This window comes from Taudactylus pleione, unplaced genomic scaffold (assembly GCF_031769625.1).
Source record: "Taudactylus pleione unplaced genomic scaffold, aTauple2 ptg000017l, whole genome shotgun sequence".
Classification (NCBI taxonomy): Eukaryota; Metazoa; Chordata; class Amphibia; order Anura; family Myobatrachidae; genus Taudactylus; species Taudactylus pleione.
In genome coordinates, this window is record NW_028284419.1 from 14011046 (window position 1) to 14027550 (window position 16505).

The 16505-nt window shown below is 45.6% G+C and overlaps 1 protein-coding gene across 5 annotated transcripts in view; it reads left to right on the plus strand.

Moving 5' to 3' along the window:
• The first annotated feature begins 789 nt into the window (after positions 1–789).
• Positions 790–16505, plus strand: part of SH3GLB1 (SH3 domain containing GRB2 like, endophilin B1) — a 68113-nt gene continuing 52397 nt past the window's right edge. For 2 of the 5 annotated variants that reach the window (XM_088482197.1, XM_088482199.1), the window contains exon 1: positions 791–1023. In XM_088482197.1, the coding sequence (XP_088338323.1) occupies positions 961–1023 (63 nt within the window). In that variant the 5' untranslated portion in view covers positions 791–960. Of the gene's footprint in view, positions 1024–16505 lie in introns of all 5 variants that reach the window. The other 3 variants (XM_088482198.1, XM_088482200.1, XM_088482201.1) reach the window with 3 other exon arrangements.

Below are 16505 nucleotides of genomic sequence, written 5' to 3' on the forward strand. Positions count from 1 at the left end.
ACCAAATTTGGAAGGAGGAACCGAGCTATGTTGGATTTCTCAGACTCTGAACCTCTCATCTAGTCTATATATGCCATTATTTTAGTCACATGGAGGGTACTTGACACCGCAATCATTTTAAAAAGATGACTCCATTGATAACTCATGTCAGCTACTAATTATACCAACTTTTACACACTCTAAAATAACTCATTTGCGCCATACAAATACAAGCACAGATTCTAAGCATTAAACCATGTACAAATGTCTGTTTCCGCATGGCTAATACAAATCTAAGAAATCAAACTATTTAATAACTAATGAAGGAGACTTCTGAGAGGTATCCTGTGCTTTGCAAACTAACACAGAATACCTCAATGTGGACTGCAAAAGGGGGCTATTTCTCAAGATCTTAAAAGCTTAACATTTGGGGCTCATCTCTCCTATAGCTAATGCTATCTGCTCCCTGCCTGCCTGGCAGCCTGTGCGCACGCTCTGACGGTAGTGGATAGATCCCCTTTCACATACGCACAATGAAGGCGCCAGGTTAGAACCCGAAAGTGGTCAAAATAATTATACACTTTTATTGGTGGTGCTGTCCGTGCATAAGTATTATGCTGCAGTCCTGTTGTGATTGTCCACATTTTAACTGTCAAACTCACATTCCCGCCGTCCCTAACAATCACAGTGGTCTCAGCAAATATGGCGTCCACCACAGAGCTTTCACGTACACAACTAACACAATTTACAGACACTATTCGGTTCTTTAGAGCTACAATCCCAGCCTCTAGTAACTAGAACTGGACGTCATCTCTACGGGGTGTGGGGACATACTACTGATTCTTTCTAACCCAATTCCGGTCACGGGTTGGGAGCTGTAGCCTCCCAGGACCCAGTGTGTGTGACAGCCCAGATCTGCGGGCGGAGTCTCCCTCTCACTGAGCCTTGCAATCACCATCACCCCCCAGTGCCACCGCCAACATGGACTTCAACGTAAAGAAGCTGGCGGCGGATGCCGGCACCTTCCTGAGCCGCGCAGTGCAGGTACGGGCGGGCGCAGACATGCTGCGGCTGGGTATTGGTTGTGTTAGGCCTGACAGCAGATAGGACCCGTGTGGCCGTTTCTATTGCTGAAGAAGGAGAAATATATTTATTGGGACGCGTTAGTGCCGTTATCGAATTGACACTTGGGGGGGCGAAGAATCATTAATTCACGACAGAACTAATCGTGAGAGTTTATATACAACAGACAAGTGGGTAAACTGGCATTCTAGCATTGCCCTGGCATTCTGATTTTCAGGACATTCTGAGTTTTGTAGTCCCAGGTCAGTGGGAGAGCCATAGAATAACTAAGCAGAATATTACATGGTCTGCGTATGCAATATAGAGGATTTTTTCTGCAATCTCTGTTCCAACAAATACTGTAATTGCTTCCTTGCTATCATCCCCCCCATGTATGTATGTATGTGGTCTAAGTGTACGTGCACTGTGCTTGGTAAATCTGCAAGTTTAATCTATTTTGTTACTTATGGGCACAATGTATCTGTCTGTGACTATGGGCACCTTGAGCTGTGATCCCCTAATAGGGTGGGTTGCTGTGCTAGCTCTCATTCCCTGCCCATCATCAGTATTATGTCATTTACCATCAGATGATAATGGAGAAACAGGGCTGACAGGAATAACCCCACCCAAATCCACAGTAAAAGTTTGCAATATGTGTGCATAGTTCTCCCTAGCTTTTCCTTCCTAAATGTGACACCATTTGGGGGCTTAACTGAGACCAGGATTTTGCATATTACGGCACCAGTATGTCTTCTAAAGCTGGCCATCCATTATACAATTATCTGTCAGATATCTATCCAATCTGCCTGGTTGGAATGAAAACCTGGTAATGTATGAGAGAAAATGACTGTCGACCATATGGTTTTAAACACTGAAACAAGGACAAAAAAAAAATTGTTCAAATTTGTTAAATTTGTGTTTTAACCAATTTTTCTGAACAACCACTTTTGGCTATTTTCCAGTGTTTGTGAGCAAATGGACGATTGTCATTTGCTCCCATACATTACCAGGTTTTCATTCCAACCAGACAGATATCTGACAGAAAATTGTATAATGGATGCCCAGCTTAAAGCTGACCACACATCTAAAGATTATCTGTCAAACCAGCCAACTAGTTGATTGGTTGGAATGAAAATCTGGTAACGTATGGGAGTAAATGATGATCAGCAATTTGCTCCTAAATGCCAGAAAACAGATGAAATTGGTCGTCAGACAAGTTTGTTAAATGTTTGATCAAAATAATTTGTTCAAACAACTTTTTTTGTCCATTTTCCGGCGTTTGGGAGCAAATTGCTGATTGTCATTTGCTTTCATCCCTTACCAGATTTTCATTCCAACCAATCAACTAGTTGGATGTAAGTTGACCTAGTGTGTGGCCAGTTTAAGAAGGCTACTCTTCACGTGATACACTAATGGAATCATGCAGCTAATACTTGTCCATCTGGTAAACACTGTACAAGTATAGTAATTGTTTCTGTGAGGGTACCACCACAGTAAATTAATATATGTTAACACATTTGTATCCTGTTTTTTTTTTTTTTGTCTATGACATGATTTATAACATTTTGATTATCATTTTTCATCCATCACAACAAAGTCTAGCAGAGGTGATTTATTTAATAAATGCTTTTTAAATAAAATTTCTGATCGATACTGCAATGATTACCGATTGGGGGAATATTCAATTACAGGCAAAGGGTGTGAATTGCCATGGCGTTTAAACGCCAGCAATGGCAGCCCATCTCGCACCCTTTGGCCGGGCGGGTAGCCCTATGGGGTAGCGAACACTTTTGAGCGAGATCCCGCTGTTTTAAAGCGTGGCGGCAGCTACCCAGATTCGGACGGGTGAATATATTCGCTCTTAATTGGATTCCCCCATGGTTTTTATTTACTTGTTCCTGCATAAGAACCTTTGTTTGAAATTGCATTTGTTATGTCCATCATAAGAAGCTATATATTTTTGCTTTGTGAGGTTTGAGAGGAACACCTGCAATTTTTGATATGAAGATCTGTAAATGCTTTATATAAATACGTGATAGTCTTCCCCATTTTATTACCCAGCATGAAAAACTGTCTGATACTGGGGTTCCAAAAGGATAAAGTTGGAACCTAGGCTTTCACTGAGTTTACTTTGAAGCAATACTTACTTTCAAATGGGTACATGGCACATAGCAGCCATCTTAATAGAACATTTTGTTGGGAATAGAGGGAATCGTTCCTGTGGTAAAAGGGATTCTCTGCCTAAAATAAAAATTAAATTCTGAAATAGTAGGAATCGCTTTCACTCCCTGAAAAAGCAGTCATCTACCACAGCTGTCAGAAGAGCGGGACATGGAAATCTTGTCCAAACTACCTCTAGCATCACCAGGTTACAGACCGTAACCTGCCTTGGGAACACACTCGCTAGAGTACACCTATCAAAATGTTTTGTTACCGTTCTAGTTTAGCCATATTCCTTTCATAGATAATCGTATGCTTTAGGTGGAGAGCCCTTAACTTTTCTTTCATGTAGGAATTAAGCAAACGAGAACTATATATATATATATATATATATATATATATATATATATATATTATATATTTTTTTTATATTATTATTTCCTGAAGCTGTAGAGTAGTTTATAGCCAAATGTGTTGCCTTTCTGTCCTTTCTAATGAACGCCTCTGCTGTTCAAAAGGATCTAGTTAAGCAAAAATCTAGATGAATCAATAGGTAATATGATGTCAAGCATTCTGTAAAAAATGTTGGCAGATAAACCGTATGAGATGTCATTTATTCACAGTTTGTTCATTAGTGGATGAACTAATACACAGCTGAGATCGTATTGGTCATCTCTAGTAGCTAGTTGGCCTCTGTGCAGTTAATACATATGTGCACCTATTGCTATTATTAGACATTACTTATGTCAGCAGCAAGCTTGCATGCACCTGGAAGTTGTGTGGCCATTCTAACAAAATTTCTTTAATTCCGCATTATAATGAAAAAAGTTTTTGTTTGGAGAATGGGTTGTTTTTCTGCCATTAAATACTTGTCAGGTATAAAAGTTGCATAATATTTCAAGGTAAAGCAGAAATGTAAACTTTCTCAAATTAATTCCCTCTCCCCAAATAGAATGATGACAGGCACATTACAGTTTTGGGATTATGGGCAGGGTCGCAAATTTGCTTATTACCCTGGCTTTCCCATAGAGCACAGGTTCTCAAACTCAGTCCTCAGGACCCCAAACAGTGCATGTTTTCCAGGTCTCATAACAGGTGAAATAATTAGCTCCACCTGTGGATCTTTTAAAATGTATCGGTGAGTAATAACTTGACCTATGCGCCTGCAAAACATGACCTGAGTGTGGGGTCCTGAGGACTGAGGCCCTGATTCAGAGCCGGACGCTCTGACAGAGCGCTCGCTCTGAATCAGGGCCGTCCCCCCTACCTTTTGGAGCGGCCTCCTGGCCGCTCGCATAGCTGTGGGTGACCACCCACAGCTATAGCGAGCGGCCAAAATGATGGTTGCGATGGTCAAGACCATCGCGACCATCGGGCTTGCGACGAGACCTGGAGTCTATCAGAGCCAAAAGCACTCCCACTGACATCACTAGTGATGTCAGTGGGGCCGGCCCCAGACGGTAGGCGTTCCCATGGGAACGCCTCCGTCTGGGCAGCCACGCCCCCGGCTTGCCCACCAAAGGGGGCGTGCTGTCAATCACCATCGACAGCACGTTCCTTTTGGTGCGAGACCTATAACGACGGCTTGGCCATCGTTATTCGGGTCTTGCGCATGCGCACGACGGAGCCACCTCCGTAGTGAGCATGCGCACTTGGGCAACATCGACCCGCTCGCGAGCGGGTCTGAATCAGGCCCTGAGTTTGAGAACCTCTGCCATGGAGATTGGTTTTAGTTACAGCAGAGGGACCACATGCATAAGGTCACTCTGTTATAGAGGACAGTAACCCAGGCAGTCAAATTCTATGGCTGGTTGATGACATTACTTAGGTTTTTACAGTCCACACCGTCCGACACTTGTGGCCTAAGCAGTGGTAATAACTGTGAATTACTTGCAGTTCTCCGCATTAGAAGACAATTTGATGCATGTTGCTGGATGTCTTTAAAGTTTTGTTTTTTTTGTTTGTTTTTTAATCTCTACCAGTCCTGGTTTTCAATTATTTTTTTTAATTTTTTTCAATACATTTGTTAAATTAGCATCTGTATGTCCAAATTATAAAATGTCTACATTTCCAAATTTTCTTGTTATTTTTAACCCTTCAAACCAGTAAGTGCTTTTTTCAGCTCTGAATTTGAAGGGAACAATGGAATTCTTCTGTTCTTTGCCTACATTCTTAAACTTCTATATTACTGCTGGCATCCCTAAGACTTCTGCAGGTTGTATAAATAAGCAGTGCCTCAGAGATCCTAGCTTTATGTGTCATTTCACACTCTGGGAAGTGAGAGGAGCCAGGAAGATTGCATGCACAGAGGAAATGACACATGCATAGCTAATCTGTTTGTAAATGCTGAAGAGTTACTTAGGGGCATATTCAATTTGGAGCGCAAAGTCAGTTGCCATCATCACAGGTTTCATGGTGGAAAACTTATGGCGCTCGTCCCCGCGTATCCCCGTATTCATTTCCAAATTGTCGTAAACGAAATCGGCGAAAAGACCTGTCATTTTTGGGGGAATCGGCCTACCACCCCCCAAAAGATGCTCTGACATGGGGGTTCACTATGGGTACCCACGAATAGCCCTGCTAAAGGTATTTGGGGTCTTTAAATGGTCTCAATAGGTGCTATTTAGCGTCTTTGGGAAAGTGGTGAGAATAGCATTTAGCTTCTTTTTTTTGGGGGGGGGGGGATGACTAGTCCCACCAAATTTGGGGTACTTGAAAATGGATGCAAGCTAATTTTAAAGTGGCTAATGTGATTTTTTTTTTTTACATAATGTGAAAAATCCACCTGCAATCAAAGAAACACCTGGGACATACTTGGGGATCCCCCCGGGTCTATTTCGGTAGTTTAGAAGTTTGTACCCCAACTTTTTTTTTTTTCTGCCCCCAAAACGAGAGTACACTTTTGGGCTGTCCTAAGGTACTTTTTAAAAAAAAATTGACAAAGAATACCTTTGGGGGCCTGTCCAAGGGGTGCAGGGTGGTTTTTGGAAGTCTGCACCCCAAAACCTCAAATCTGCACTTTTTTACGCCACCTATTCCTAGGTGATACTTTATCGCAGAGTCTGATGCATTTCTTATCGCACTGGTGAAAAATCCGACAAATTGAATACGGGGATAACTCAAATCGACGAAAATTAAAAAGTGTCGCCGAGAACGGCTTTTTGCTCCAAATTGAATATGGCCCTTAATGTTCATCTTTATTTTCATTTGCACCATACATATTTCTTGGGGAACATCTTTCTTTTTAGGTACAATTAAATAGGGGGCAATTCAAGTGAACGTGATGTGAATAGCGTCAGGAAGTGGTTCCCAGAGCTATTTTAATTGTTCCCACCGCGCCCAGCACACAATCAGGAGATGACGGTTAGTGCACCTTAAGCCAGATGTTTAGGCACACTAACCGGCATTTTCCGCCTTGACTGCCGACCACGATGTTAAGCTGAAACAACAGCATCGTGGCCAGCACATTAGTCTGATTTCTGTGCTCAACCTCAGGAGGATGCAAGCAGAAATCCTTTAGTCGGACTAACGGCATGCTCAATTAAATAGTTCTTTGGTACCCCTTCCCGGCGTTATTCACATCACGCTCAGTTGAATTGCCCCCTAAGTGACCTGTCATTGTCTACCTCGCCTGTATAGGTTTAATAATTATCTCAAGATTCTAACTGGTAAATATTGTAATGGACAATTTATGGTGGCCTATTTTTAATTTGTATTTATCAATTATTCTAGAAAAATAGAGTACATCTGTACATAGACAAGGTCTGGCAGTGAGTTGGACGCTCATATACATCCAGAACAGCCCCATGCACAGGACCCACAAGGTTCTGGATAAATTCACTCTTGTTTAGGGACCCATACATCAGCAATCTCAAAATTCCAAGATTCCGTGATAAACCATTCCCCAATTTAAAGATTCCCCTATCCACCAATCTGCGTCCATATTTTTGGTAGTTCTCAGTGATTTGTAGATAATTTTCAGCAAATCACAGATCTAGTAAATTGGCTGATCTTCTCCAAGGTGTTTACGTTGCCTTTTTTTTCTGACAGGCCCCCTTCCTGCCCTAGCGTGAACACTAGATTCTGATTGCTTTTTTATTGGAATTGGCAATCGGTAACCCCATACATTACCGATCTTTTCTTTTCTTTTTTTTTTTCTTTTGGACATTCATTTGCAAAATGCCAAATTGCCTCAATCACAGATGTATGGGGCCTTTAGTTATTACTTATTTATTATTACTATTATTATTATCCTTTATTTATATGGCACCACCGATATTCTGCAGTGCCCTGCTTATGAGAGCTTACATTCTAAAGAGATGGTGCAGACAGACAGGGTTGACACAGATGGGGTAGTCTGTGAGGAAGGATCACTGAGCAGTGGGTATGGATGAGGGTTTGAAGGGTTTGATGACAATGTAATGTAATGACAATGTAATATAATGACAATGTAATAGCTGATCATCTTAATTATTTTTGTTCAGTATTCACTACTGAGAGAGAGTGCAAGGGGGCACAGTTAAGTTGCAGGTGTAATCAGAAAAATGAGGTAGGAACAAACACATTTATAGAGGAGAAGATCCTATCAGAACTCTCAAAACTGAAAGTGCATAAGTCAATGGGGCCAGATGGGATACATCCAAGGATACTAAAAGAGCTTAAAGGGGTGCTGGTAACACCATTAACAGAATTATTCAACTAGTCACTAGCTACTGGAGTAATTCCAGAGGACTGGAAAAGAGCAAATATCCCACTGCACAAAAGTGGAAGCAAGGAAGAGGCAAGCAACTACCGACCAGTGAGCCTTAAATCAGTAGTAGGGAAATTGATGAAAACACTCTTAAAAGAAAGTCGTAGATTATCTCAAATCCAACAATTTGCAGGATCCCAAACAGCATGGATTTACTGGGGGGAGATCATGTCAAACAAATCTGACTGACTTTTTTGACTGGGTGACTAAGGAAATAGATAAAGGGGGGGGGCATAGATATAGCTTATCTAGACTCTAGTAAGGCTTTTGACACTGTTCCACATGGCAGACTGTTAAATAAATTGGAAAGCATGGGATTGGATACAAAGATAGTTGAATGGATAAGATGATGGCTGCATGATAGGAAACAGAGAGTTGTAGTAAAAGGAGTGCAGTCTCAAGAGGAAAATGTAACCAGTGGAGTACCTCAGGGATCTGTACTTGGACCAGTGGTTTTTAATATCTTTATTTGTGACATTGCAAATGGTATTGAAGGGAAATTATGCCTTTTTGCAGATGACACAAAGGTATGCAACAGAGTAGACACATCAGGAGGAGTAAAACAAATGATTGATGATCTAGGGCAGGGGTCTTCAAACTTGGCCCTCCAGCTGCTGTGGAACTACACATCCCAGCATGCACTGCCACCGTTTTGATATAACAGCATGCTAAAACTATGTGCAGTGCATGCTGGGATGTGTAGTTCCACAGCATCTGGAGGGCCAAGTTTGAAGACCCCTGATCTAGGGAGACTAGAGGAATGGTCAAGAATGTGGCAACTAGTGTTTAATGCCAAAAAATGCAAGATCATACACTTGGGTCTCAAAAATCCAAAGGCTAAATATAGTATTAATGGCACTATACTAGAAACTACTGAAGAGGAAACGGATCTAGGAATCACTATTTCAGGTGACTTAAAGGCAAGCAAACATTGTAACAAAGCAATGAGGAAGGCAAGTCAGATGCTTGGTTGCATAGGGAGTGGAATCAGTAGCAGAAAGAAGTGATAATACCACTGTATAGGTCATTGGTACGTCCTCATCTCGAATACTGCGTTCAATTCTGGAGGCCATATCTCCAGAAGGATATTAATACATTAGGTACTGTACAAAGAAGGGCAACTAAAATTGTGCAAGGTCTACACCACAAAACATACCAGGAAAGACTAAAACGTCTTAATATGAATAGTTTGGAGCAGAGAAGGGTTAGGGGGAACATGATAGAAACATTCAAATATATAAAGGGTTTTAACAAGGTAAAGGAAGTAGACATTCTTCAAAGAAAGTATTAGAACAAGAGGACATGTTCTGAAACTGGAGGGTGGTAGGTTCAGGGGAAATTTGAGGAAAAATTACTTCACAGAAAGGCTAGTGGACAGGTGGAATAGCCTCCCATCAGGGGTGGTAGAGGCTAAGACAGAGCAATTTAAACATGCATGGGATAGACATAAGGATATCCTTCAGAAGAAGTAAGGATCAATAAGGGTTGAGGTAATAATATGTTTAAAAATTGAGCAGACTAGATGGGCCAAGTGGTTCTTATCTGCTGCCAAATTCTATGTTTCTGGTTCTTTTTTTATGAGGAAGTGAGTCTTGAGAACCCGTTTGAAGGTTAGTAGAGAGGTGGAGAGAATTCCTGAAGTAGGGAGCATCAAAGGCAAAATCTTGGAGACAGCTGTGGGAGGAAGTAATCAGTTGGCAGGAGAGGCGGCATGCAGTCGTGGAGCGAAGTGGACGGGCAGGTGTGTGTAGGGAGATGAGGTCAGAAATGTAAATAGGAGAGGATTGTGTGAGGACTTTGAGAGTGTGAGAAGCTTGAAGGGGAGGGGGTGCCAGTGTAGGGTTTGTAGGAGAAGGGTGGCAGATGCAGAATGTTTGGAGAGGAAGATGAACCGCGCAACTGCATAGATGCCTGTACTTTTATGATTGCTTCTATGTGTTGCTGATGATCTCCACAAGCATATTTTATTATTCTTAAAATAAGTAAGAGTAGCAATAAAAGTAGTGGATTGGTTATGTGTAAAAATAAATAAATAATAATAATAAAAAAAAAAAATATATATATATATATATATATATATATATATATATATATATATATACATACATACATTCATACACATACATTCATACATACATACATACTTTACCGTTCAAAAGTTTAGGGTCACCCAGACAGTTTCGTGTTTTACATGTAAACTGACTTTGATTTATCAAATGAGTTGCATAATGAATAGAACATATAGTCAAGACATTGGCAAGGTTAGAAATAATTATTTCTACTACAGGGTCCATAGGGTATACACAGGATACCTTGGGGTATAGGTGATGACGTCAGTCTTCAGGCACCACAGAGTTAACGTTTTCAGCCTCCCAGGATGCATCTGGGTCCCTCTCCTATACCCCGCCCCCGGGCCAAGGCATCTCAGTTTCGTCGGTGCTTGGCCGGAGTCGGAGGCACTGTGCAGAGGGGGGCTATGAAGAGCCCCTGAAGTTTGTTTTAAAGGCAGCGCTGGCTGCACATCTGGGAGTACAGCATGGACAGTCAGTACTGACGTCCATGCTGTCTCCCCTACACCACGCCGGTACTGATCCGGGGATGCTGGTAGACATCTGGGGTCACGGCTAGCGGTGCCCCCAGATGTCTTGGACCATGGCCGGATCCCAGGGGATAGCAGGTAAGCAGCGGGATCCCGCGGTGGGTCCCCGCTGGTCACATGGTCCTGAGTCCCCAGGCAGGGGGCTCCCTGGGGACTGGCTGCAGCGTGGAGCCAGGCGACCAACCTGCGCTTCCACTACCCCCTGGGACAACGGGCCGCTGCTGAGCGGCATGCGCTGCAGCGCCCCGGGGTTAAATGCATGCCAGGGGAGCACGCTTTCCCTGTCTCACAGCCGGCGCCTCCCCTGCTGCACACAGCCTCTCTGCTCTGTCTGATTGGCCATAGTGTTTCAGCGCTCCTCCCCCAGGCTGGCCTCCTTCATCCTCTGCTCCTCGGTGACCATCTTTGAAGCATGGTGAACGCTGCTGGAAGCCTGTGAGCGGTGGTATTGCGGTCTGGGTCCCCCAGCATACCTCTCCTCCGTTTGTCACAGGTCAGTGTATGCAGCGCTGAGTCCTACCAGCCTGAGGGTCTGAGTAGTTGAGAATCAGCGCTAATAGTCCAGGGATTTGTTTCTTCTGCATTGTATGTGACTAATCTGCTAGCCTGCTGTCTGTACTTTCACTTTCTACTGTCAGCCTTATTACTGTCCCTGATCTTGCTCTGCTCAAAGCCCTTGCGGTGTGCAGGGTGTTATTCACACTATACCAATACGTATAGGTGTGAGTGTCACATACTTACCATCATGTCTGAGACTGACTTTCCTCTCCAGCTCATGTGTACTAAATGTAAGGTACCAATAGCGGAGGGGGAGGGTAACATGGAGGGGTTATGTCCCCAGTGCCTGGCACTGTCACGGCCGATTATGGTCACGGTCCCGGTACAGGAACCTCCCTGGGCTTGTTTCGCTAAGGCGCTTACAACCCTTGTGGGCCAGCTAGCTCCGCCACCTGCGTTTACCCAGATGGGTTTGTCCCAGCAGTCAGTGGTGTCGTCACCCATGCGGGAGTTCCCGAGACAATTGATGGTACCCCACAGGCTCCCTGTCCCTTCCCAGGTTTCTCCGGAGCCTACGTGGGTTAATACTCTAACTACATCGGTTCAGCATTTGTCCGATGTTTTACAGGGGGAGTCTGTGTTGCGGCTTCATAAACGGCCGGTGGCGTCTTTATCTGCTCCTTATGGAGATGACGATGAGACATCAGATGATGGTCAGATAGATCCAGAATTTCCCCAAGAACCTCTCCATACCAAAGAGCCGGACGCTAAGTCCAAGGTGTATATCCCTGGTCTTATTCGAGCGGTCCGCACGGCTTTAGTTATTGAGGATATTGATCCTTCGGTGGCCACATTCATATATGCCTTTTTAAGGATATTAAGGGTGAGGCTACGGTGTTCCCTCTTTCTGATCAATTAGTGGATCATTTAGAGGAGGCGTGGAAAAATTCAGGTAAATGGTTTCAACCCCAGAGGCGCTTAACCGTTGCTTATGCGTTTGCGGTCAATTATTTTCTAAGTGGGAATCCCCTACGCAAGTGGATTCCCATGTCACACGCCTAGTCAAAAGTGCCACGTTGCCTATGCCTTCGATGTCATCCTTGAAGGATGTCACTGACCGCAAGGTGGAGATCTGCCTCAAATCCGTTTATTCCCTTGCAGGGAAGCATCCAGACCGACTATGGCCGTGTGTTGGGTAGCCAGAGCTATGGAGCACTGGGCGGATAATTTGGAGGCGTCTTTGGACTCTGACTGTTCGGCTGAACAGACCGAGTTGGTGGGCAATCTCCGAGACTCGGCCACTTACATTAATGAAGCGGCCTTCGATATTTGTATGCTCACCTCTAGGTTCTCCTCTGCAGCCGTGGCTGCTCGTCGCACCTTATGGTTGCGTTCTTGGAAAGCGGACGCAGATTCCAAAAAGGGATTAGAAGGTCTGGACAGGTACTATTTGGTCCAGATCTGGACAAAATAGTAGCTACGTTGGCAGCAGCAAAATCTGCATGTCTTCCGTCTGCTACGATTCCTTCTAGTGCTGGTGGGTCGTCCTTTCGGCCTCACAGGGCCCAAGGTAGGCCTAAAGTACAGTCCATTCCACGGCAGGCTGGGACCAAGAAATTGTCCAAGCCCAAGAAACAGGTCTGGAGTACCAGACGTCCTGCTCCTAGGTCAGATAACAAACCTGCTGCCTGATGGTCCAGGTCTCCCTTTGGGGGACCCCAAAGTGGGGGGCGCCTGCTTCAGTTCGCTCAGTGCTGGTCGAGGACTACGACAGACACTTGGGTTCAGGAGGTGGTCTCTCACGGTTATGCCCTCTCCTTTCGGCACAGGCCTCCATCCCGGTTCTTTACCACAGGACTTCCGCTAGACCGGAGCAAAGCCTCGGAACTGCGGAAGGTTTTGCACACTATGCTCCAGGCCGGAGTTTCAGTGCATGTTCCAATTTCCCAGAGGGGCCTGGGTTTCTATTCCATTCTATTTTTGGTGCAGAAACCCAATGGGTCTAAACCTAAAGGCCCTCAACAAGTCCTTGAGGGTGCCTCTGTTTTGGATGGAGACCCTGCGGTCCATTATTCTGGCACTGGAACCTGGGGACTACATGGTGTCATTGGACATCCAGGACGCTTACCCGCATGTCCCAATTCTTTTGCGCCATCAGCAGTTCCTCAGATTGGCAATCTGCAACGAACATTTCCAGTTCCGGGCACTGCCTTTTGGCCTGGTGACTGCTCCACGGGTATTCACCAAGGTCATGGCGGTCATGGCGGCTCTCCTGCGGTCGCCTGATCTGGACGACCTCCTGTTGATAGCGGGGTCTCCAGAGCTTCTTTTACACCATCTGGATCTGACGATTGCGGTACTGCAACGTCACGGCTGGTTGACAAACTGGCAGTGGTCCACTCTCACCCCGTCTCAGAGGATCCTGCACCTCGGGGCCTTATTGGACTCCAGGCAGCAGTGGATCTTTGTGACGGAAGAAAAGATCCTTGCTTTGTAGTTGAGGGTTTTGCAGTTGTCTGCAGTGTCGTCGAGTGTCGATACACTCGGCAATGAGGTTATTGGGCTCAAGGGTGTCGGTATTCGACATGGTGGAGTACGCCCAATTTCACTCCAGACCTCTGCTGCTATTGATCCGGTCCAGATGGAATGGATTGCCTCAGTGTCTCAAGTCCCAGACGATGGGGCTCACTCCGGACGTTCGCCTGTCTCTAACCTGGTGGTTGCAGATGACCCACCTCAACAAGGGTCGCCCGTTCTGGGTGGCAAACTGGGTCCTGTTAACAACGGACGCCAGCCTCCGGGGCTGGGGAGCTGTGACGGGTCCACACTTGTTTCAGGGCAGGTGGACTCGGGCGGAAGCGGAGCTTCCAATAAACATTTTGGAGCTCCATGTGGTGTTAAGAGCTCTCCAGCTGGCACAGCCGGTTCTCCAGGGTCACCCTGTATTGGTCCCGTCGGACAACGCCACCACGGTGGCCTACTTAATCCAGCATGGAGGAACCCAAAGTCGGTGCAGCACTCGCAGAAGTGTCCCGTATTCTGGTCTGGGCGGAGCGCAATCTCCCAGTATTATCAGCAGTGTTCATCCCGGGAGTCCTCAACTGGGAAGCGGATTTTCTCAGCAGGCAGGACGTGCATCCGGGAGAGTGGTCTTTACACCAGGACGTCTTTCAGAGTCCAGAGATAGACCTCATGGCGTCCCGGCACAACAACAGGTTGCCGGGGTACGGGTCTCGAACAAGAGACGAAAAGGCGTCTCTGGTGTATGCCCTGTCCGTCCAGTAGACGTTCCAGTTTGCCTACCTTTTCCTTCCGTTTTTCCTTCTTCCGCGGGTAATACGGAAATTCAGATCAAGAAGGCGGTACGCTACTGTTGATAGCTCCCGAGTGGCCCAGACGGCACTGGTTCTCCGACCTCCAGAGTCTGTCAGTAGACGTTCCTCTGAGGTTACCATTACGACCGAATCTGCTGTCACAGGGTCCTTGTCTTCACCCGGACCTGACTCGGTGTGGCTGTTGAAACGGTCATGCTAAGGTCCAGAGGGTTTTTCTGGCTCCGTGGTGCAAACCATGCTAAGAGCTCGTAAACCTTCCTCGGCAAGAATCTACCATCGTGTGTGGCATACTTTCTTCCGGTGGTGTAGACCTAGAGGGTATTCCCCTAGGGAGTTCCGCCTATCTAGGGTGTTGGCTTTCCTACAGGCTGGACTGGATCATGGGCTTCGCCTGGCTTCTCTGAAAGTGCAGGTGTCTGCCCTGTCAGTCTGGTTTCATCGTAGGATTGCTGCGCTCTCTGATGTGCACACCTTTATGCGAGGTGTTCTTCGCATTCAGCCACCTTTTGTTCACCAGTGGCGCCTTGGAATTGGGCTGTGGTCCTGAGACCAGGGACCGCCGTTTGAACCACTGGACTCAGTGGACTTTAAATGGCTTACAGCTAAAACCATATTCCTTCTGGCCATTGCCTCGGCCAGAAGGGTTTCCGATTTAGGGGTTCTCTCTTGTAGACCCCCCTTTTCTGATTTTTCATAGGAATAGGGCGGTGCTTCGCACTCGTCCGGGATTCCTTCCCAAAGTGGTATCCAGTTTTCACATCAATGAAGAAATTGTTGTGCCGGCTTTCAATTCACCTGGACTTTCAGTGGGTGAAGCCACTTTGGATGTTGTGTGGGCCTTAAAGATTTATGTGGACCGCACTTCTTCGTTTAGGAAGTCGGACGCTTTGTTTGTCCTCTGTGGCTTCCGTAAAAAGGGTTGGCCTGCTTCAAAGCAGACTTTGGCAGGCTAGATTCGTATGGCAATTTCAGAAGCTTATCTCCATGAAGGTCTTTCAGTTCCCTCCTCTATGAGGGCTCATTCCACTAGGTCTGTGGGTCCTTCGTGGGCAGCTAGACGTGGTGCCTCTGCAGTTCAGATACTGCAAGGCTGATACGTGGTCTTCTGTCCATACTTTTGTGAGGTATTACGCTTTTGACACCTTTGTCTCTCAGGATGCTTCCTTCGGGCGGCGGATTCTCCTCTCAGCACAGGAGCGTCCCCACCCTTGAAGGATACTGCTTTGGGACATCCCCAAGGTATCCTGTGGATACCCTATGGACCCTGCAGTAGAAAATAAGAGATATGGTAAGAACTTACCCTTGTTATCTCTATTTCTACGAAGTCCATAGGGTTCCACAGGACTCCCGCCCTGTCGCACCTGTACTGCAGATGGGCTTTATTCTGGTCACCGGTTTTTCCGTCTCCCTATGGTGAGAATGTGATTCTCGTGAGTGTCCAGATCTTTCTTCTCTCTTTCTTCTCCTCCTCCGGCCTATGGCTTGTGACGTAACTGAGATGCCTTGGCCCGGGGGCGGGGTATAGGAGAGGGACCCAGATGCATCCTGGGAGGCTGAAAACTTTAACTCTGTGGTGCCTGAAGACTGACGTCATCACCTATACCCCAAGGTATCCTGTGGATACCCTATGGACTTCGTAGAAATAGAGATAACAAGGGTAAGTTCTTACCATATCTCTGATTTTTTATTTTAAATAATAATTCTGTCCTTCAAACTTTGCTTTCGTCAAAGAATGCTCCTTTTGCAGCAATTACAGCATTGCAGACCTTTGGCATTCTAGCTGTTAATTTGTTGAGGTAATCTAAGAAATTTCACCCACACTTCCTGAAGCACCTACCACAAGTTGGATTGGCTTGATGGGCACTTCTTGCGTACCATACGGTCAAGCTGCTCCCACAGCATCTCAATGGGGTTGACATCTGGGGACAGTGCTGGCCACTCCATTACAGACAGAATAACAGCTGCCTGCTTCTTCCCTAAATAGTTCTTGCATAATTTGGAGGTGTGCTTTGGGTCATTGTCCTGTTGGAGGAGGAAATTGGTTCCAATCAAGAGCTGTCCACAGGGTCTATGGCATGACGTTGCAAAATGGAGTTAGCGTTCCCGCTAGTTTGTTTTAGCG